Here is a 21,538-nt window from a genome sequence, read left to right on the forward strand (position 1 = left end):
TCACAATTATTTGTATTAACTTTAAAAAAGTGTTTAATTCCAAACAGGAGCCAGTTAATATTATTTATTTCAGATATTTAATTAATTGACTAATTACATAACAGAAAATATCTCTATTAGACTCAGGTCTCTGTTAGACCCAGGTCTCTGTTAGACCCAGGTCTCCGTTGGACCCGGGTCTCCGTTAGACCCACATCTAGTGTCAGTTCAAACAGGATTATGTTGAACTTTTTTTGAGATTTGTGTTGCTTTTGATTCAGTGTGTCTTTCTATGTTCCTTCTGAACACCAGCTACTGTCAGTAACCGGTCCTCCAGGAGGTTCTGCTGAGTGCCATCAGCTGCTCGTGTCTGTGTCAGCATGTCTGTGATGTTGTGGTTGTCTGCAGTTAAAGAGTGGAGTTACACGGACCACTTGGTAACCTTCAGAGCGCTGACGTGTTCAGAGAAAGTGAGACAGCTGCTTCCTGCTCAACAGGTCCTCCTGTCTGTATCAACACATCAACCACATGCGGGTGAAGAGCCTCCATGTTCAGATGAATTACAGACCGTCCATCCTTTATCTGACCGTATATAAAAGTGTTCGTAGCTTCTGGGTCTGAAAAATGGTTCTGATCCAGAAGTGTCTTCAGATGCAATACCAGCGAGTGCCACTAGAGGTCGGCTCCAAAAAGCCTCCGGCTCCATAGACTCCCATTCAACTTCTCTCATCAAATCCAAAGTGAATAAAATGTGTCCATCAGTTATCTCTGTGTTGTTAACTAAAGTCACTCCTTCTTATTAGTTTTCTGTGTGTGTGTGTGTGTGTGTGTGGGGGGGGGGGGGGTGTGCAGCACTGATCTGGAAATAAAGAGCGTCACTACACCGAGTGCTTCACAGCTTCTCACAGACACAACTATCTGAGTGGAGAGGCAGGAACATGTGTCTGATATGAAGACAGCGAGGGTTGTCAGGTTGGGGGATGTCCACATAATAATATATATATGTATGTATATAATAATAATAATAATAATAATAATAATAATAAAACATAATGATGAAGATAATAAAGATCAAAGGAGTTGCTCTCGTTATTCACAGGCTCAAAGAAGAAAAACTAAAAGTGAATGAAATTAAAAAGGAGTAATGTTCTTCTCCCAGACTGAGAGGAGACTGGACGCCATGAAAGACAACAACTAATCAGACAGACAGACAGAAAGAGACAGACAGAGAGACAGACAGGGAGTGGGAGGGCAGTGTGAGACGGAGGAGGAGTGAAACAGGGAGTGTGATGTTTCCCAGCAGCCCGCTGAGATCTGGACTTCCTGTGTCCCCATTGGATTATGAGTGTAGAGACGGTTCAGGAGACACTGTCCTCCACATGGTAATGTACACAGCCGACCTGTTGTGTGTGTGTGTGTGTGTGTGTGTGTGTGTGTGTGTGTCTGTGTCTGCAGCCTTTCAGCATGTGTAACTGTGATCGATGTGCTTCCTTCACTTCCTTATTGCTGCTGTTTCAGGCCGGCCCTGTGTGTGTGTGTGTGTGTGTGTGTGTGTGTGTGTGTGTGTGTGTGTGTGTGTGTGTGTGTGTGTGTGTGTGTGTGTGTGAGTGTGTGTGTGTTGTCAGGGTGAGTCACAGGACACATTTCTGTTTGCCTGTTAGGTGAGGTGGACCGCACTGTATATCCAAACCACGTGCATGTTAGTGCGGACTCTCACCTCTCAGCCAGGGTGTGTGCGCGCGTGTGCGTGTGTGTGTGCGTGCGTGCGTGTGTGTGTGTGTGTGTGTGTGTGTGTGTGTGTGTGTGTGTGTGTGTGTTCCTCTTCCTCTCCCTCCCTCATCTGTAAACACCTCTCCGACATGCCCAGGCACTGCCCAGGTTTTGGTATGCGTCAGCTCTGCAAGGTGTAAAATCTTGTTTCTCCAACCTTTATTTTTCTTTTTACCTTTCTCTTTTTCATTGAAGGTGAATTAACAGGAAATAATCTTCATTTCTAGAAGACAGAATCACATTGACTGTATATAATCAGTATATGAATGAGTGTGTGGGTCCTGACAGCAGGAGCTCCTGTTGCTCTGTCAGTATTGTTATGAAATATCAGCTGCTCTGTTCTTCATTATGAACGTTTACTTTGTGGACTTCTGACTGTGTTTGGATGAACTGTGGGAGATTTGTAGTGTTTGCAGGTGTTGGGGAGTATAAGTGCATATATGAAAAAAGGTAGTCTAAAGCCTTTGGTGTCTGCAGACGGAACTGTGTGAAGTCCAATCAGAACCATCAGTGATGTCATCATCCATCAGTGATGTCATCGTTGGTTTGTGAACGTTATGAATCCTCCAGTTCAGATTCTGTCCGTCACCATCTTTCTAGTTCGGAGCGGTTTGGAGCAGGAAGTGACCATATTTGGACGAGCTGGGGGAGGAGCCAGCGGTGGATCAGTAACCTGACTGCACCACAGGCCTGTCAATCAAACAGACACGCCCCCAAAAACAGGTCTTCTTGAATCTTCTTTTCTAATGAATGAGGGATTATTTTCAGATGGACCTCCAGAAAACTAATAAGAAGGAGTGACTTTAGCTAACAACACCGAGATAACTGATGGACACATTTTATTCACTTTGGATTTGATGAGAGAAGTTGAATGGGAGTCTATGGAGCCGGAGGCTTTTTGGAGCCGACCTCTAGTGGCACTCGCTGGTATTGCAGCTGAAGACACTTCTGGATCAGAACCATTTTACAGACCTGAAGCTACGAACTCTTTTATATCCAGTCTGTGGTGAAGTCCTATAAATGTCCTCACATGATGTCACTTGAGTGTTGTTTGGGGCTGAATATGAAATGAATGTGTTGCTGTTATAGTTATCAGTGAGCTTTCTGCTGTAAGCTACACAATTATTATTTTTTTCTATTTTCCTTTCAGGCAGACAAATACTAAGACTTTGGTTTCACAAGATGCCTATTTTAAAATTGGATGTTGGAGTCAAATAATTCTGGTGTCAGATTTCTGAGAAGATCCATGAATGCATCACTTCAGAAAAATCACGAGGTTTTGTGCTTCAGTCTGAATCCTCGAAGGGACAGAAAAGTTTGTATGATGATGTTCCCAGAGAAGGAGGACACTAACCTTTGTGAACATCAACACCTGAGTTACACATGTTTCTGGGACCAATTCAATTCAACTTTATTTATATAGCGCCAAATCACAACACAGGTTATTTCATGGCACTTAACACATTAAAGTCTTTAAAGCAAGACTTTACAATGTTATACAGAGAAACCAACAATTCAACAATTCAACAATTCCCACATAAGCTAGGAGGGAAAAACTCCTCTTTAAGTGAGAAAAACCTCCAACAGAGGGAAGAAAAACTCCCTTTAACAGGAAGAAACCTCCGACAGAACCAGGATCAGAGGTGGAGAACATCTGTTAACAGAACCAGGATCAGAGGTGGGCGGAGCATCTGTTAACAGAACCAGGATCAGAGGTGGGCGACCATCTTCCTCGACCGGTTGGGGTGAGAGGAGAGCAGAGAGAGAAAAGGACAGCATAGAGATAGAAGAGAAGAACTGTTGGTGGAGACAACAATCACAGAGCAGAGACATGCAGCTCCATGACGGGACATCTGGAAAAGAAAGAACAGAAACTACACGAGTGAAGGAACTGAATGGAGACAACAGATAATAAGAAGAAACTATGGGAGAGAAGAAGATGGTGAGGTATGAATCAGTTAAAGAGTAGGAGGAAAGAAAAGAAGCTCAGCATGTAACGAGGTCCTCCAGCAGCCTCGGCCTATAACAGCATAACTAAGGGTTGGTTCAGGTCTACCTGAGCCAGCCCTAACTATAGGCTTTATCAAGAAGGAACGTTTGAGTCTAATCTTAAAGCTAGAGAGGGTTTCTGCCCCTCCAACACAAACTGGGAGCTGGTTCCACAGGGGAGGAGCCTGAAAACTGAAGCTCCGCCTCCCATTCTACTTCTGGAAACTCTGGGAACCACAAGCAGACCAGCGTACTGAGAGAGAAGTGCTCTGCTGGGATTATATGGTTCTATAAGATCTCTAAGATATGATGGAGCCTGGTCATGTAGAGCTTTGTAAGTCATCAAGAGAATTTTAAATTATATTCTTGATTTCACAGGAAGCCAGTGAAGAGAAGCTAAAACTGGAGAAATATAATCTCTCTTGATAAATCCTGTCAGTACTCTTGCTGCAGCATTTTGGATCAGCTGCAGGTTTTTAATGAGTAATTTGGACATCCTAACAACAAGGAATTACAATAATCTAGTCTAGAAGTAACAAACACATGAATGAGTTTTTCTGCGTCACGCTGAGGAAGGATTTTCCTGATTTTATTAATATTACGTTGATGAAAGAAGGCAGTTCTGGAGATTTGCTTTATATGGTGTCTAAAGGACAAATCCTCATCAAAGATGACTCCAAGGTTCCTCACAATGGTGCTGGAGGCCAAGACAACGTCATCTAGAGTAACTAAGTGATTACAGAAAGAGTTTCTGAGGTGTTTAGGACCAAGTACAAGAACTCTGGTGTGCTGCTCTCCACCCGCCAGCTCCAACTCTCCACCACTTCTTTCTGTTCCCATACATTTTCACTCAAACGTTGTTGTGCGCTCTCTGCTCCAGTTTCAGGTCCCGGTAAAGTCGTGCCTGAACCAGTGGTCACAAGGACGTTCGTAACTCGGGTGCTGAAGTTGATCAGGAACCTTGAGTTCCTCCTGAAGGTCGTAGCGTCGCTCTGCTGCGTGCACGTCGCCTTCCTTTTCATCACACACATATCAACACTGTGTTGATCTCTTGAATGTATTTACAGCTGGAAAAAGGCAGTTCTGTCCCTCTTTACTGGACCTTGTCATCATGGCAACAACGATATCTCTTTTTTCAAATTTTTTTTTTTACTTGAAGCTCATTCAGACATCTGTTTTTAATCAACGAGAGCAGAGCGTTTTGGACTCGTGAAGTGGGTACTTGTTGCCATGGCACCTGCAGCATCAGACAGTGAGGTGATGACACCCTCTCACAGATTGGCCAGTCTCAGTCACATGACAACAACGTTTTCTGTTTCTCAGCTGTGACAGAGACTTCATGTCTTCGGGTCATCCGTTCATCTCTCCTGACTCTGGAACATCTCAAGAATGTCTCGAGGGATTTTGGCAAAAACATTAATTTGGTTCCAAGGATGACCTGAGTAGATTTTGGGGGTCAAAGGTCAAGGTCCCAGTGACCTTATGTTGTCCCCGTCGGGTGAACGTGACATCTCAAGATGACTTCCAGGGAATTTCTTCAAACTTGGCAAAAATATTTACTTGGGCTCAAAAAGGAACTGATTAAGGTTTTGTATGTCAAAGGTCAAAGGTCAGGCTCTCCTCTTTACCATTTTTGTTGACACACTATTGCCCTGTGAGGGAATTTATTTAAATTTGGCACAAACGTTAACTTGTCATCAAGGATGGACAGAATTAATTTTTGGTGATCAAAGGTCAAAGGTCACTGTGACCTCACATACGTCCCATTCTTGGGAACGTGACTCTTAACTTAGGAACACATTTCACGTTTGTTTGGATGCGATAGTGACTCTGATCTGGACTCTGAGCTGATTGTATGAGAAGCATCCATGTTTCAGTACTGACAGCCTCTTGGCAGCAACGTCCCAAATGAAGCATCATCTGCCGTCATTACGACAACTTTACCTCCGAGTTCTCTCTGCACATACGAGGGTGGATCAGAGATTCAGAGGATCAGAGATTCAGAGGATCAGAGGATCAGAGGATCAGAGGATCAGAGGATCAGACATTCAGAGGATCAGAGATTCAAAGATTCAGAGGATCAGAGGATCAGACATTCAGAGGATCAGAGATTCAAAGATTCAGAGGGTCAGAGATTCAGAGGATCAGAGGATCAGAGATTCAGAGGATCAGAGGATCAGAGGACCAGAGGATCAGAGGATCAGAGGTTCAAAGATTCAGAGGATCAGAGGATCAGAGGACCAGAGGATCAGAGGTTCAAAGATTCAGAGGATCAGAGATTCAAAGATTCAGAGGGTCAGAGGATCAGAGGATCAGAGATTCAAAGATTCAGAGGATCAGAGATTCAAAGATTCAGAGGATCAGAGGTTCAAAGATTCAGAGGATCAGAGGTTCAAAGATTCAGAGGATCAGAGGTTCAAAGATTCAGAGGATCAGAGGTTCAAAGATTCAGAGGGTCAGAGATTCAAAGATTCAGAGGGTCAGAGGATCAGAGGATCAAAGATTCAGAGGATCAGAGATTCAAAGATTCAGAGGGTCAGAGGATCAGAGATTCAAAGATTCAGAGGATCAGAGGTTCAAAGATTCAGAGGATCAGAGGTTCAAAGATTCAGAGGATCAGAGGTTCAGAGATTCAGAGGATCAGAGGTTCAGTGGATCAGAGGTTCAGAGTATGTGATTTCTCCGTGAACATGACCAGAGGACGCACATAAAATTTACTGTCAAACTCTGGCAAGAAGTTTTAGGAAGTGTACGGCGATGAAGCGATGAGCCTGGAGAGTTGTTCAGAGATATTCTCTTTTCTGAGGGCCAGAAACCTAAAAGGCGCCTCAGATCAGGAGACACTAGCTGGGTTTTCTTTGTGTCACCATGAAATGGCCCCCCGGTGTCAGACTGTTAACACCGAGTTCCACCGGGACCATCTGAGTATTTCACCTTCAGCAACACAACCGTCGCGCAACACCAGCCGCACTCTTTGGATTCATCTCCCTGCTGCTTCCTTCTGTTCCCCGATGATTTCCCACAAACATTGATGTTTGCTCTGCTCAGGTTTCAGGTGGAGAAATGGCAGGTCCACATTATGTAACTCAGGCGGGGATTTTGATCAAGTGACAAAACTTGGAGTTCTGACTCACGGAGGTTTCAGCTTCTCCGTGGACGTCACACTGCTGCGCATCGTTCCCTGCAACAGGAGCAGTCTCTGAACTTTCAGATCCACCCTGGTGTTTCTGGACTCTGGACTAACGTGTGTGTAAACTACTCATTGACTGGTTGGCGAAGGCTCACGACGGCTCAGTGCAACAGCACAGTGGTTGTTTGTTCATCTCTAACATCTCAGAGTGCTGCTTGTTGAAGTGCCACCAAACAGCGTCCTCATACTGTTCAGCAGGTCAGAGACATATCAGACGCAGGTGTCCCTTCTGGACGGGATGAACTGCAATATTTGGCAAAATAAATGTCATCAATATCATGTCACATTAAGTAGCTACAACAGAAAGTATGTTGTTATAAATTAAAATATTATAGGTTTTAGATCACAAATAGAAGAAGCAGACAATGCAGCACTGTCTGTAACCGAGGAGGGAATCACAAGAGGATAAAATATTATTACCATACAATATTATTGCGATATGCTGAGTTTTGTGACATGTATTGTGATAAATTACATTTTTCTTGAACTATAAATTGTGTCCGAAGAAACATTTTTGCTATCGTCTGTTTTAGCTCAAGCTTTCATCCGTTCAGGTTAATTACAGGAAAACGGTGTCATCAAGCTGACAGACTGAAGCTCTGTCATAGATGTCGCATGCACCAGTATTGTAGTTGTCATTTGTGTCTAAACTTAGCAAAATCTAGAAAGTCAGACGTGTTTGGTTTGCTGTGCACTGAGTTTGGATTGCTCATCAGACTCCGGGTTCCTCTGATGGGTTAATTCAGCCGTGAAATCCAGCGAACTAAAGTCCTCACAGACAACTGCTGTAGTTGTTGTTTCTGCAGACTGTGAAACCGCACTGCATGATGGGAAAGATCTGCTGTCCCATGGATTTAAAAGTCCTTATGCTGATATCTATGATCAACACAAAACTCTTCAGTCTGAGCTGGTACTGGAAAGGTTTCTGATGTTTTCTATGTTATGTAGTTCAGGACAACTTAAATCACCACAGAGGTGAGATTCATTCATTCTGGTCCACAGCTGGAAGAACATGTCCTCACATCCATTTCATCAACACAGTGTTTGTGTTTGTATACGTGCAGAATATCTTTATTTTAGAATAACAGAAAGATAAGTTTGGAGCGGCAGCTGAGCAAGGAAGTATTGTGGGTGTGATTGAGAAAAGCTTCAGAGTCAACTAAATTCTGAAGTATTTATTTTATTTTTTTACAGAAGTAGGCGACTATTACCATTTCATTGTTGTTTAGTTATGTTCCATTACAGGAAGCAGAGTGAACACACTGGAAAGAAACCCTAACAGATGTCATAACATTGATATCTGACAGGCAGGAGAACAGCAACAATGACAGAAAGCCCAGCGGGCCTAGCGGAGCAGCACAGAACCAAATGACCAGAACCAGCTGCACATGCCGAACCTCCTCCACCTTTACAGGCTCACTTAAACAGCATCTTCAAACCTGCGGCTTCATGCACATTATACAGGCTCCACTGCAGATGTAAACATCAGTGTTGATCGTGCAGAGGGACCAGAGCCCGTCCTGCACTATTCATCTTGATGAAATATGTCCAGCAGGTCATCAAGTTCACTGCCAGACAAAAGCTGCTGGCATGTTGATTTAAGTCTGAATTAAAACATTAGTCTGCTCAATGACTTAGAAAACAGTGCAGCCTACCGCCCATTTGACTGAATTAGATTCTTATCTGTTCATTTTCTCTTTTTCTAGTCAGCATCATGTGATGAACAAGACGCAAGCAAGCAGAGGCACAATAACAAAATGTAAATACAAACAGAATGGGATGATTTGAAAATCACATAAACCATATTTAAGTGAAAATAGACCAAAGACAACATATCAAATGTTGAAACAGAGAAATTGTATTGTTTTATGAAAAATATCCATCCAGCTTGTTATCAGCTCAGTTCTAAAGCCAGCATCTGTGATGGTACAGGATGCATTAGTGCACATGGCATGGGTAGCTTGAACATCTGGAAGGAAGCATTAATGCTGAATGATATATTCAGGTTTTGGAGCAACATATGCTGCCATCCAGACAACGTCTCTTTCAGGGAAGGTCTTGTTTATTTCAGCAGAACAACGTCCAACCACATTCTGCACGTATTCCAACAGCATGGTTCTCTAGTAGAAGAGTCCGCTGATAAACTGGCCTCCTGCAGTCCAGACCTGTCAATCATTGAAAACATCTGGAGCATCAGGGCATGAACAATACAACCAAGGAGACCCTGAACTGTTGAGCAGCTGAAATCCTCTATCAGGCCAGAATGGGACCACATTTCACTTTCTAAACTCCGGAAACTCCTCAGTTCCCAAAGGTTTCCAGAGTGTTGTTAAAAGAAGAGTTGATGCAGCTCAGTGGTGAACATCATCCTGGAACAACTTTATAGAGACGTGTTGCTGACATCACATTCAAAATGAGAAGATATCTTTATAAAACAATAACATTTCTCATTTGCAACATTTGATGTTGTCTTTGGTCTATTTTAAATTAAATGAGTTTACATGATTTGAAAATCAACACATTTACATTTTACACAGCGTCCCAACTTTTTTGGAAATAGGGTTTTGTCATGAAGTGGCAGTCACACTAAAAACTTTATTTTCAGAAGCTTAAATAAAAAGAATGTGATTCGGCTGGATAGATGGTCACATTAGATTTTGATGTTATGGTATTTCTTACATCAGCACTAAATGATGACCTGATGAATGTTTCCTGAAACATTGTGGGAGGCTGGAAACTGTCCCGGTGGACAGCTGCTCATCGTCCCCGCTGCAGGCTGCTTCTCTCAAAGGTTCACTCTTCTTCAGGAGGATCATTAAGTCTCGGGGGCGACCTGGAAAATTAGATTCCTGGAATCATCAGTGGTGGTTCTTCTCAGAGAGACTTGGTAGCTTGTGTTGGTGATTATCAAACTGTGGGAAGAGCCGGAGGCATTTTGGAGAAATTATCTGTGAAATTTTTTTGAGAAAGTTACACAATCACTGGCAGCAGTGGAGGCTTCAGGAGAACATGAGAACATTCTGTATAACCACAGCGTTTGTTGTTTGTGTCATATCTCCAGATGTGCACTGGTCTTCTGGTAATCCTCTGAGGTCAGCCGGCTGTTTGTTGTAAATGTGCAGACTCTTCTACATACTTTTGTGTCGGATGTCATCGTTGGTTTGTGAACGTTATGAATCCTCCAGTTCAGATTCTGTCCGTCACCATCTTTGCTAGTTCAGAGCGGTTTGGAGCAGGAAGTGACCATATTTGGACGAGCTGGGGGAGGAGCCAGCGGTGGATCTGACCGATCTGATCGGAAACCTGACGATACTACGTCCCGCCCACCGATAGCTGTAACCTGACTGCACCACAGGCCTGTCAATCAAACAGACACGCCCCCAAAAACAGGTCTTCTTGAATCTTCTTTTCTAATGAATGAGGGATTATTTTCAGATGGACCTCCAGAAAACTAATAAGAAGGAGTGACTTTAGCTAACAACACCGAGATAACTGATGGACACATTTTATTCACTTTGGATTTGATGAGAGAAGTTGAATGGGAGTCTATGGAGCCGGAGGCTTTTTGGAGCCGACCTCTAGTGGCACTCGCTGGTATTGCAGCTGAAGACACTTCTGGATTGGAACCATTTTTCAGACCTGAAGCTACGAACTCTTTTAGAAACAGTCTGAGGTTTCAGATCTGTCTTCTCCTGAAAGTTGTGGTTAACAGAAGTCCTCCTGGTGTCCTGCAGGCTGCAGCAGAGAAGCTCTCACAGGACGTCTTGCTGCAGATGTCCAGCTCTGAGCTGCAGGACACGATGAGACGCCTGAGCTCCAACTCAGAGGAGCGCTCCCGCCTGACCACCGCCCTCTCCTGTCTGAAGAGCGTCAATGAAACAGGTGAAGTCAGAGCTCTGCACATCATTCATAGAAATACACACAATCATACAGGGCTTGATTACTTGTGATATATTTAATCCTGGTTTTATGTTTTCAATATTCAATATGCATTTTCAAATGATGTGGATTCGTTTGATGTTTGACTTTAGATGTTAGTTGATGTTAGTGGATGTTAATGGATGTTAGTGGATGTTAGCGGATGTTAGCGGATGTTAGTGGATGTTAGTGGATGTTAATGGATGTCAGTGGATGTTAGTGGATGTCAGTGGATGTTAGTGGATGTCAGTGGATGTCAGTGGATGTTAGTGGATGTCAGTGGATGTTAGTGGATGTCAGTGGATGTTAGTGGATGTTAGTGGATGTCAGTGGATGTTAGTGGATGTCAGTGGATCTTAGTTGATGTTAGTGGATGTCAGTGGATGTCAGTGGATGTTAGTTGATGTTAGTGGATGTCAGTGGATGTCAGTGGATGTTAGTGGATGTCAGTGGATGTTAATGGATGTCAGTGGGTGTTAGTGGATGTTAGTGGATGTTAGTGGATGTCAGTGGATGTCAGTGGATGTTAGTGGATGTCAGTGGATGTTAGTGGATGTCAGTGGATGTTAGTTGATGTTAGTGGATGTCAGTGGATGTCAGTGGATGTTAGTTGATGTTAGTGGATGTCAGTGGATGTCAGTGGATGTTAGTGGATGTCAGTGGATGTTAATGGATGTCAGTGGGTGTTAGTGGATGTTAGTGGATGTTAGTGGATGTCAGTGCATGTCAGTGGATGTTAGTGGATGTCAGTGGATGTTAGTGGATGTCAGTGGATGTTAGTGGATGTTAGTGGATGTCAGTGGATGTTAATGGATGTCAGTGGGTGTTAGTGGATGTTAGTGGATGTCAGTGGATGTCAGTGGATGTTAGTGGATGTTAGTGGATGTCAGTGGATGTTAGTGGATGTTAGTGGATGTCAGTGGATGTCAGTGGATGTTAGTGGATGTCAGTGGATGTCAGTGGATGTCAGTGGATGTTAGTGGATGTCAGTGGATGTCAGTGGATGTCAGTGGATGTTAGTGGATGTTAGTGGATGTCAGTGGATGTTAGTGGATGTTAGTGGATGTCAGTGGATGTTAGTGGATGTTAGTGAATGTTAATGGATGTCAGTGGATGTCAGTGGATGTTAATTGATGTTAGTGGATGTTAATTGATGTTAGTGGATGTTAGTGGATGTTAGTGGATGTTAGTGGATGTCAGTGGATGTTAATGGATGTCAGTGGATGTTAGTTGATGTTAATGGATGTTAGTGGATGTTAGTGGATGTTAGTGGATGTCAGTGGATGTCAGTGGATGTTAGTGGATGTCAGTGGATGTCAGTGGATGTTAATGGATGTTAGTGGATGTCAGTGGATGTTAGTTGATGTTAGTGGATGTCAGTGGATGTTAATGGATGTCAGTGGATGTTAGTGGATGTTAGTGGATGTTAATGGATGTCAGTGGATGTCAGTGGATGTCAGTGGATGTTAGTGGATGTTAGTGGATGTTAATGGATGTCAGTGGATGTTAGTGGATGTCAGTGGATGTTAGTGGATGTCAGTGGATGTTAGTGGATGTTAGTGGATGTCAGTGGATGTTAGTGGATGTTAATGGATGTCAGTGGATGTTAGTTGATGTTAATGGATGTTAGTGGATGTTAGTTGATGTTAGTGGATGTTAATGGATGTCAGTGGATGTTAGTGGATGTTAGTGGATGTTAATGGATGTCAGTGGATGTTAGTGGATGTCAGTGGATGTTAGTGGATGTCAGTGGATGTCAGTTGATGTTAGTGGATGTCAGTGGATGTCAGTGGATGTTAGTGGATGTTAGTGGATGTTAATGGATGTCAGTGGATGTTAGTGGATGTCAGTGGATGTCAGTGGATGTTAGTGGATGTTAGTGGCTGTTAGTTGATGTTAATGGATGTTGATGGATGTCAGTGGATGTCAGTGGATGTTAGTGGATGTTAGTGGATGTTAGTGGATGTTAATGGATGTCAGTGGATGTTAGTGTATGTCAGTGGATGTTAGTGGATGTCAGTGGATGTTAGTGGATGTTAGTGGATGTCAGTGGATGTCAGTGGATGTCAGTGGATGTTAGTGGATGTTAGTTGATGTTAGTGGATGTTAGTGGATGTTAGTGGATGTTAGTGGATGTTAATGGATGTCAGTGGATGTTAGTGGATGTTAGTGGATGTCAGTGGATGTTAGTGGATGTCAGTGGATGTTAGTGGATGTCAGTGGATGTTAGTGGATGTTAGTGGATGTCAGTGGATGTTAGGGGATGTCAGTGGATGTCAGTGGATGTCAGTGGATGTTAGTGGATGTCAGTGGATGTCAGTGGATGTCAGTGGATGTTAGTGGATGTCAGTGGATGTTAGTGGATGTTAGTGGATGTTAATGGATGTCAGTGGATGTCAGTGGATATCAGTGGATGTTAATTGATGTTAGTGGATGTTAGTGGATGTTAGTGGATGTTAGTTGATGTTAGTGGATGTCAGTGGATGTTAGTGGATGTTAGTGGATGTTAATGGATGTCAGTGGATGTCAGTGGATATTAGTGGATGTCAGTGGATGTCAGTGGATGTCAGTGGATGTTAGTGGATGTCAGTGGATGTTAGTGGATGTTAATGGATGTCAGTGGATGTCAATGGATGTTAGTGGATGTTAGTGGATGTTAGTGGATGTTAATGGATGTCAGTGGATGTCAGTGGATGTCAGTGGATGTCAGTGGATATCAGTGGATGTCAGTGGATGTCAGTTGATGTCAGTGGATGTTAGTGGATGTTACTGGATGTCAGTGGATGTCAGTGGATGTTAGTGGATGTCAGTGGATGTTAGTGGATGTTAATGGATGTTAGTGGATGTCAGTGGATGTCAGTGGATGTTAGTGGATGTCAGTGGATGTCAGTGGATGTTAGTGGATGTTAGTGGATGTTAATGGATGTCAGTGGATGTTAGTTGATGTTAATGGATGTTAGTGGATGTCAGTGGATGTCAGTGGATGTTAGTGGATGTCAGTGGATGTTAGTGGATGTTAGTTGATGTTAGTGGATGTTAGTGGATGTTAGTGGATGTCAGTGGATGTTAGTGGATGTTAATGGATGTTAGTGGATGTCAGTGGATGTCAGTGGATGTTAGTGGATGTTAGTGGATGTTAATGGATGTCAGTGGATGTTAGTTGATGTTAATGGATGTTAGTGGATGTCAGTGGATGTCAGTGGATGTTAGTGGATGTTAGTGGATGTTAGTGGATGTCAATGGATGTTAGTGGATGTTAGTGGATGTTAGTGGATTTTAGTGGATGTCAGTGGATGTCAGTGGATGTTAGTGGATGTTAGTGGATGTTAATGGATGTCAGTGGATGTTAGTGTATGTCAGTGGATGTTAGTGGATGTTAATGGATGTCAGTGGATGTCAGTGGATGTTAATTGATGTTCGTGGATGTTAATTGATGTTAGTTGATGTTAGTGGATGTCAGTGGATTTTAGTGGATGTTAGTGGATGTCAGTGGATGTTAGTGGATGTTAATGGATGTTAGTGGATGTCAGTGGATGTCAGTGGATGTTAGTGGATGTTAATGGATGTCAGTGGATGTTAGTTGATGTTAATGGATGTTAGTGGATGTCAGTGGATGTCAGTGGATGTTAGTGGATGTTAGTGGATGTCAATGGATGTTAGTGGATGTTAGTGGATGTTAGTGGATTTTAGTGGATGTTAGTGGATGTCAGTGGATGTCAGTGGATGTTAGTGGATGTTAGTGGATGTTAGTGGATGTTAATGGATGTCAGTGGATGTTAGTGTATGTCAGTGGATGTTAGTGGATGTCAGTGGATGTTAGTGGATGTTAGTGGATGTCAGTGGATGTCAGTGGATGTCAGTGGATGTCAGTGGATGTTAGTGGATGTTAGTGGATGTTTGTGGATGTTAATGGATGTCAGTGGATGTTTGTGGATGTTAGTGGATGTCAGTGGATATTAGTGGATGTCAGTGGATGTTAGTGGATGTCAGTGGATGTCAGTGGATGTTAGTGGATGTCAGTGGATGTCAGTGGATGTTAGTGGATGTCAGTGGATGTTAGTGGATGTTAGTGGATGTTAATGGATGTCAGTGGATGTCAGTGGATGTCAGTGGATGTTAATTGATGTTAGTGGATGTTAATTGATGTTAGTGGATGTTAGTGGATGTTAGTTGATGTTAGTGGATGTTAGTGGATGTTAGTGGATGTTAGTGGATGTTAATGGATGTCAGTGGATGTCAGTGGATGTTAGTGGATGTTAGTGGATGTCAGTGGATGTCAGTGGATGTTAGTGGATGTTAGTGGATGTTAGTGGATGTCAGTGGATGTCAGTGGATGTTAGTGGATGTTAATGGATGTCAGTGGATGTTAGTGGATGTCAGTGGATGTTAGTGGATGTCAGTGGATGTTAGTGGATGTTAGTGGATGTCAGTGGATGTCAGTGGATGTTAATGGATGTCAGTGGATGTTAGTTGATGTTAATGGATGTTAGTGGATGTTAGTGGATGTTAGTTGATGTTAGTGGATGTTAATGGATGTCAGTGGATGTTAGTGGATGTTAGTGGATGTTAATGGATGTCAGTGGATGTTAATGGATGTCAGTGGATGTTAGTGGATGTCAGTGGATGTTAGTGGATGTCAGTGGATGTTAGTTGATGTTAGTGGATGTCAGTGGATGTCAGTGGATGTTAGTGGATGTTAGTGGATGTTAATGGATGTCAGTGGATGTTAGTGGATGTCAGTGGATGTCAGTGGATGTTAGTGGATGTTAGTGGCTGTTAGTTGATGTTAATGGATGTTAATGGATGTCAGTGGATGTCAGTGGATGTTAGTGGATGTTAGTGGATGTTAGTGGATGTTAATGGATGTCAGTGGATGTTAGTGTATGTCAGTGGATGTTAGTGGATGTCAGTGGATGTTAGTGGATGTTAGTGGATGTCAGTGGATGTCAGTGGATGTTAGTGGATGTTAGTTGATGTTAGTGGATGTTAGTGGATGTTAGTGGATGTTAGTGGATGTTAATGGATGTCAGTGGATGTTAGTGGATGTCAGTGGATGTTAGTGGATGTCAGTGGATGTTAGTGGATGTTAGTGGATGTCAGTGGATGTTAGGGGATGTCAGTGGATGTCAGTGGATGTCAGTGGATGTCAGTGGATGTCAGTGGATGTCAGTGGATGTTAGTGGATGTCAGTGGATGTTAGTGGATGTCAGTGGATGTTAGTGGATGTTAGTGGATGTTAATGGATGTCAGTGGATGTCAGTGGATATCAGTGGATGTTAATTGATGTTAGTGGATGTTAATTGATGTTAGTGGATGTTAGTGGATGTTAGTGGATGTTAGTTGATGTTAGTGGATGTCAGTGGATGTTAGTGGATGTTAGTGGATGTTAATGGATGTCAGTGGATGTCAGTGGATGTTAGTGGATGTCAGTGGATGTCAGTGGATGTCAGTGGATGTTAGTGGATGTCAGTGGATGTCAGTGGATGTCAGTGGATGTTAGTGGATGTCAGTGGATATTAGTTGATGTTAATGGATGTCAGTGGATGTTAGTTGATGTTAATGGATGTTAATGGATGTTAGTGGATGTTAGTGGATGTTAATGGATGTCAGTGGATGTCAATGGATGTTAGTGGATGTTAGTGGATGTTAGTGGATGTTAATGGATGTCAGTGGATGTCAGTGGATGTCAGTGGATATCAGTGGATGTCAGTGGATGTCAGTTGATGTCAGTGGATGTTAGTGGATGTTACTGGATGTCAGTGGATGTCAGTGGATGTTAGTGGATGTCAGTGGATGTTAGTGGATGTTAGTGGATGTCAGTGGATGTTAGTGGATGTCAGTGGATGTTAGTGGATGTTAGTGGATGTTAGTTGATGTTAGTGGATGTTAGTGGATGTTAGTGGATGTCAGTGGATGTTAGTGGATGTTAATGGATGTTAGTGGATGTCAGTGGATGTCAGTGGATGTTAGTGGATGTTAGTGGATGTTAATGGATGTCAGTGGATGTTAGTTGATGTTAATGGATGTTAGTGGATGTCAGTGGATGTCAGTGGATGTTAGTGGATGTTAGTGGATGTTAGTGGATGTCAATGGATGTTAGTGGATGTTAGTGGATGTTAGTGGATTTTAGTGGATGTCAGTGGATGTCAGTGGATGTTAGTGGATGTTAGTGGATGTTAATGGATGTCAGTGGATGTTAGTGTATGTCAGTGGATGTTAGTGGATGTTAATGGATGTCAGTGGATGTCAGTGGATGTTAATTGATGTTCGTGGATGTTAATTGATGTTAGTTGATGTTAGTGGATGTCAGTGGATTTTAGTGGATGTTAGTGGATGTCAGTGGATGTTAGTGGATGTTAATGGATGTTAGTGGATGTCAGTGGATGTCAGTGGATGTCAGTGGATGTTAGTGGATGTTAATGGATGTCAGTGGATGTTAGTTGATGTTAATGGATGTTAGTGGATGTCAGTGGATGTCAGTGGATGTTCGTGGATGTTAGTGGATGTCAATGGATGTTAGTGGATGTTAGTGGATGTTAGTGGATTTTAGTGGATGTTAGTGGATGTCAGTGGATGTCAGTGGATGTTAGTGGATGTTAGTGGATGTTAATGGATGTCAGTGGATGTTAGTGTATGTCAGTGGATGTTAGTGGATGTCAGTGGATGTTAGTGGATGTTAGTGGATGTCAGTGGATGTCAGTGGATGTCAGTGGATGTTAGTGGATGTTAGTGGATGTTTGTGGATGTTAATGGATGTCAGTGGATGTTAGTGGATGTTAGTGGATGTCAGTGGATGTTAGTGGATGTCAGTGGATGTTAGTGGATGTTAGTGGATGTCAGTGGATGTTAGTGGATGTCAGTGGATGTCAGTGGATGTTAGTGGATGTCAGTGGATGTCAGTGGATGTTAGTGGATGTCAGTGGATGTTAGTGGATGTTAGTGGATGTTAATGGATGTCAGTGGATGTCAGTGGATGTCAGTGGATGTTAATTGATGTTAGTGGATGTTAATTGATGTTAGTGGATGTTAGTGGATGTTAGTGGATGTTAGTTGATGTTAGTGGATGTTAGTGGATGTTAGTGGATGTTAGTGGATGTTAATGGATGTCAGTGGATGTCAGTGGATGTTAGTGGATGTTAGTGGATGTTAGTGGATGTCAGTGGATGTCAGTGGATGTTAGTGGATGTCAGTGGATGTCAGTGGATGTTAGTGGATGTTAGTGGATGTCAGTGGATGTTAGTTGATGTTAATGGATGTTAGTGGATGTTAGTGGATGTTAGTGGATGTCAGTGGATGTCAATGGATGTTAGTGGATGTTAGTGGATGTTAGTGGATGTTAATGGATGTCAGTGGATGTCAGTGGATGTCAGTGGATATCAGTGGATGTCAGTGGATGTTAATTGATGTTCGTGGATGTTAATTGATGTTAGTGGATGTTAGTGGATGTCAGTGGATGTCAGTGGATGTTAGTGGATGTTAATGGATGTCAGTGGATGTCAGTGGATGTTAGTGGATGTCAGTGGATGTCAGTGGATGTTAGTGGATGTTAGTGGATGTCAGTGGATGTTAGTTGATGTTAATGGATGTCAGTGGATGTTAGTTGATGTTAATGGATGTTAGTGGATGTTAGTGGATGTTAGTGGATGTTAATGGATGTCAGTGGATGTCAATGGATGTTAGTGGATGTTAGTGGATGTCAGTGGATGTTAGTTGATGTTAGTGGATGTTAGTGGATGTTAGTGGATGTCAGTTGATGTTAGTTGATGTTAGTGGATGTTAATGGATGTCAGTGGATGTCAGTGGATGTCGGTTGATGTTAGTGGATGTTAGTGGATGTCAGTGGATGTTAGTTGATAATGGATGTTAATTGATGTTAGTGGATGTCAGTGGATGTTAGTTGATAATGGATGTTAGTGGATGTTAGTGGATGTTAGTGGATGTTAGTGGATGTCAGTTGATGTTAGTTGATGTTAGTGGATGTTAATGGATGTCAGTGGATGTCAGTGGATGTCGGTTGATGTTAGTGGATGTTAGTGGATGTCAGTGGATGTTAGTTGATAATGGATGTTAATTGATGTTAGTGGATGTCAGTGGATGTTAGTTGATAATGGATGTTAGTGGATGTTAGTGGATGTTAGTGGTGTGTGTGTGTGTGTGTGTATCTCTGTTATGCAGGAATGTCTGCTGTGAACAGCTCTTTAGCATATCGAAGGGATCTCTGTAATCAGAGTTTTTCAGAATCATTAACAGATAAATTCAAAAGTAAACTGTTTGATCTGGAAAAAAACAATTAGGAAGCTTCTGGGTGAAAGTATAGTTTCCAAGAAGAGAATTAATCTCTTATCATTAAGATTACAAGTTGATTATTGATAAATAAACTGTTTAACCAAATTATAACAAACTAACTGACCCTCCAAACCTGGGTTCAGGGAGGTGTGCTGGGGTCCACTGGGTCCTGTGTTCTGTGGCTTCGAGAGATTAATGCAAAACAACAACAACAACAACAACAACAACAACAAGTTATGCAGCATTTAGAAAAAGAGCTGCAAAGTATGAAAACACAACCAGATACAGTAACACAGTGTAAATACAGACATAACCATCAGATGTGGAAGAAGCACAGAAGATTTAGGAAACAAACAAAGTGCAGACTTTCTTATTGGCTATCGCAGCTCACTTTGGGTGAAGGCAGGGTTCACCTGGACGGGTCGCCTGTCCATCACGGGACCAACACAGAGACATGGATGTCACTCTGAGAGAGTGTTGCTATGACGATGTTTATCCCTGATGTCAAATCAGAGTCCTTTCTTAAAACCACGGAACCTCCTTCAGTCAGACTGGTACAAAGAAATATGTCTATGGTTATCAAGTAATTAAATAAATCAATAAAGTCTACAATAAACAGCTGTATAAAGAGAAGTTCAGCTCACATCACTTCAATAAGATATTTCTCAGTGTTTTATTATTTTCCAGATGCTGAAACGGCTGTTTTACTGATGTTTTTCTGTACATTTTAATATCTATAGAAATGATTTACTTGATAAGCCACAAACTAAATGTTCCCAGCAGTGATGTTCATTCTGACTGAAGAATAAATTTAGTTATTAAACAAGCTGACAGATTATTTCAAAGTGTAAGTCATATACAATTATGCTTATTATGCCATTTATTAAAGTCATTACACTTCAACGTAGCATTTTATATCAAACAGGAGGCGTCTGTCGGCTGCATGAATATAAATGTAAATAAATACAAGAGATGCTTCTAGTTCTTAATTTACATTTTACGTTTTTCATTGTTTCGTTGTCGATTGTCGTCCACGGAGAAATCACAAGCTGAAGTGCTGACTCAGCGCCGACAGCTCGTCCTGCAGCAGCGTGTCACCGTGCCGCGCAGCGCGTCACCGCGCAGCAGGAGCAGTTTCTGAACTCGGTTTTACTGCACTCACTAATCTGTGACTTTGACTCTTTGACTGCAGGCGGTGAGCGCCGGCCTCAGCAGGACAACAGCGCCTTCTCTCCCATCAGCCCCCTCACCAGCTCCGGTAGCCCCGCCTTCCCCCCGCAGCCCGCCGCCCATCACGGCCGCTCCGTCTCCATATCAGTGCTCCCGTGCTCAGATGGCCCGAGACCCAGCGTATCCTCTGAGGAAATGACTGACGCCGAGCTGAGCACCCCTCCAGCCACCCCCGTCTCAAAGATGTGCACCGCCAAGCCCTCCCACACCCCCCCGCTGCCCTCCCACAAACTGCTGCAGCTCCTCCCGAACATCGTGCTGACCAGAAGTAAGAGTCAAGAGTCCCAGCTGGCCAACCGCATTGAGGATCCCGCTGCAACCAGGTCGGTGTTTACAGTCACAGCTTCCTGCTGACTCAGCAGAGCTCAGATTTTCATTCACCAATACTGGACCAAATGTACCAACTAGAGGGGGGGTGTCAAACTCATTTTAGTTAAGGGGCCACATACGGCCCACTTTGATCTCAAGTGGGCCAGACCAGTAAAATCATAGCATAATAACGACAATATTTCTCTGTTTAAATCATTGGTGAAGGTTTTTGGATGATAAACTCTATTTTAATGTCTTTCTACAATAAACTAGAAACATAAAGACCAAAAGCTCAGAATCAGCCCACTGTTTCTCAGCCTGGGATCTCCTCTACAGACTCCCTCGCAGCGAGCTGCTGCTTCCGGAGCAGACGTCACATTTACGCTGTTTTTGAAGCAGTTACTGGATCGATTAAAAAAACGATAAAACGTTTGTACTCATAAACCTCCATATTCTCATAGAAATGCAATTTATGTCTATCTGTAATTTTCACACTTGGCAAAGTCATCCAGCGGGCCGAGCTGGACCCCCTGGCGGGCCGGATCCGGCCCGCGGGCCGCATGTTTGACACCCCTGAACTAGAGCCTTCACGGCTGCTTTGAGTCCCTCAGAAACACGTGAGCCGAGCTGAGCGAGCTCGTGAGGAGGAGCAGTAACCATCCACGCTCTCTCTCTGCAGGAGCTGTAAGAAGAACAAGGTTCTGGCTGCTTTCCAGCTCAACGGCAGCGGGAACAGTTCGGAGGACACGGCGCTGAGGTCCCCTCTGCTGTCCGCCCGGACCCCCGGCCCCGTCCCCGCCTCGGCCCCCTACATGATCACCGTCGCCCCCGCCCTGCTGGACAGTGAGTGTCCTCGCAGCTGCTGTG

General features: G+C 43.1%; 1 protein-coding gene across 5 annotated transcripts in view; it reads left to right on the plus strand.

The window, feature by feature from the left end:
* Positions 1-21,538, plus strand: part of LOC138208582 (kinase suppressor of Ras 1-like) — a 91,949-nt gene that overhangs the window by 43,532 nt on the left and 26,879 nt on the right. For 4 of the 5 annotated variants that reach the window (XM_069166566.1, XM_069166565.1, XM_069166567.1 and 1 more), the window contains 3 exons: positions 10,663-10,810; positions 20,325-20,685; positions 21,351-21,514. In XM_069166566.1, coding sequence (XP_069022667.1) covers positions 10,702-10,810; positions 20,325-20,685; positions 21,351-21,514 — 634 coding nt within the window. In that variant the 5' untranslated portion in view covers positions 10,663-10,701. Of the gene's footprint in view, positions 1-1,070; positions 1,362-10,662; positions 10,811-20,324; positions 20,686-21,350; positions 21,515-21,538 lie in introns of those variants that run through there. The other variant, XM_069166564.1, reaches the window with a different exon arrangement.

The sequence above is a fragment of the Embiotoca jacksoni genome, unplaced genomic scaffold (genome assembly GCF_022577435.1).
Source record: "Embiotoca jacksoni isolate LCO1_2020_lvr unplaced genomic scaffold, fEmbJac1.0.p SCAF_39, whole genome shotgun sequence".
Taxonomy (NCBI): domain Eukaryota; kingdom Metazoa; phylum Chordata; class Actinopteri; family Embiotocidae; genus Embiotoca; species Embiotoca jacksoni.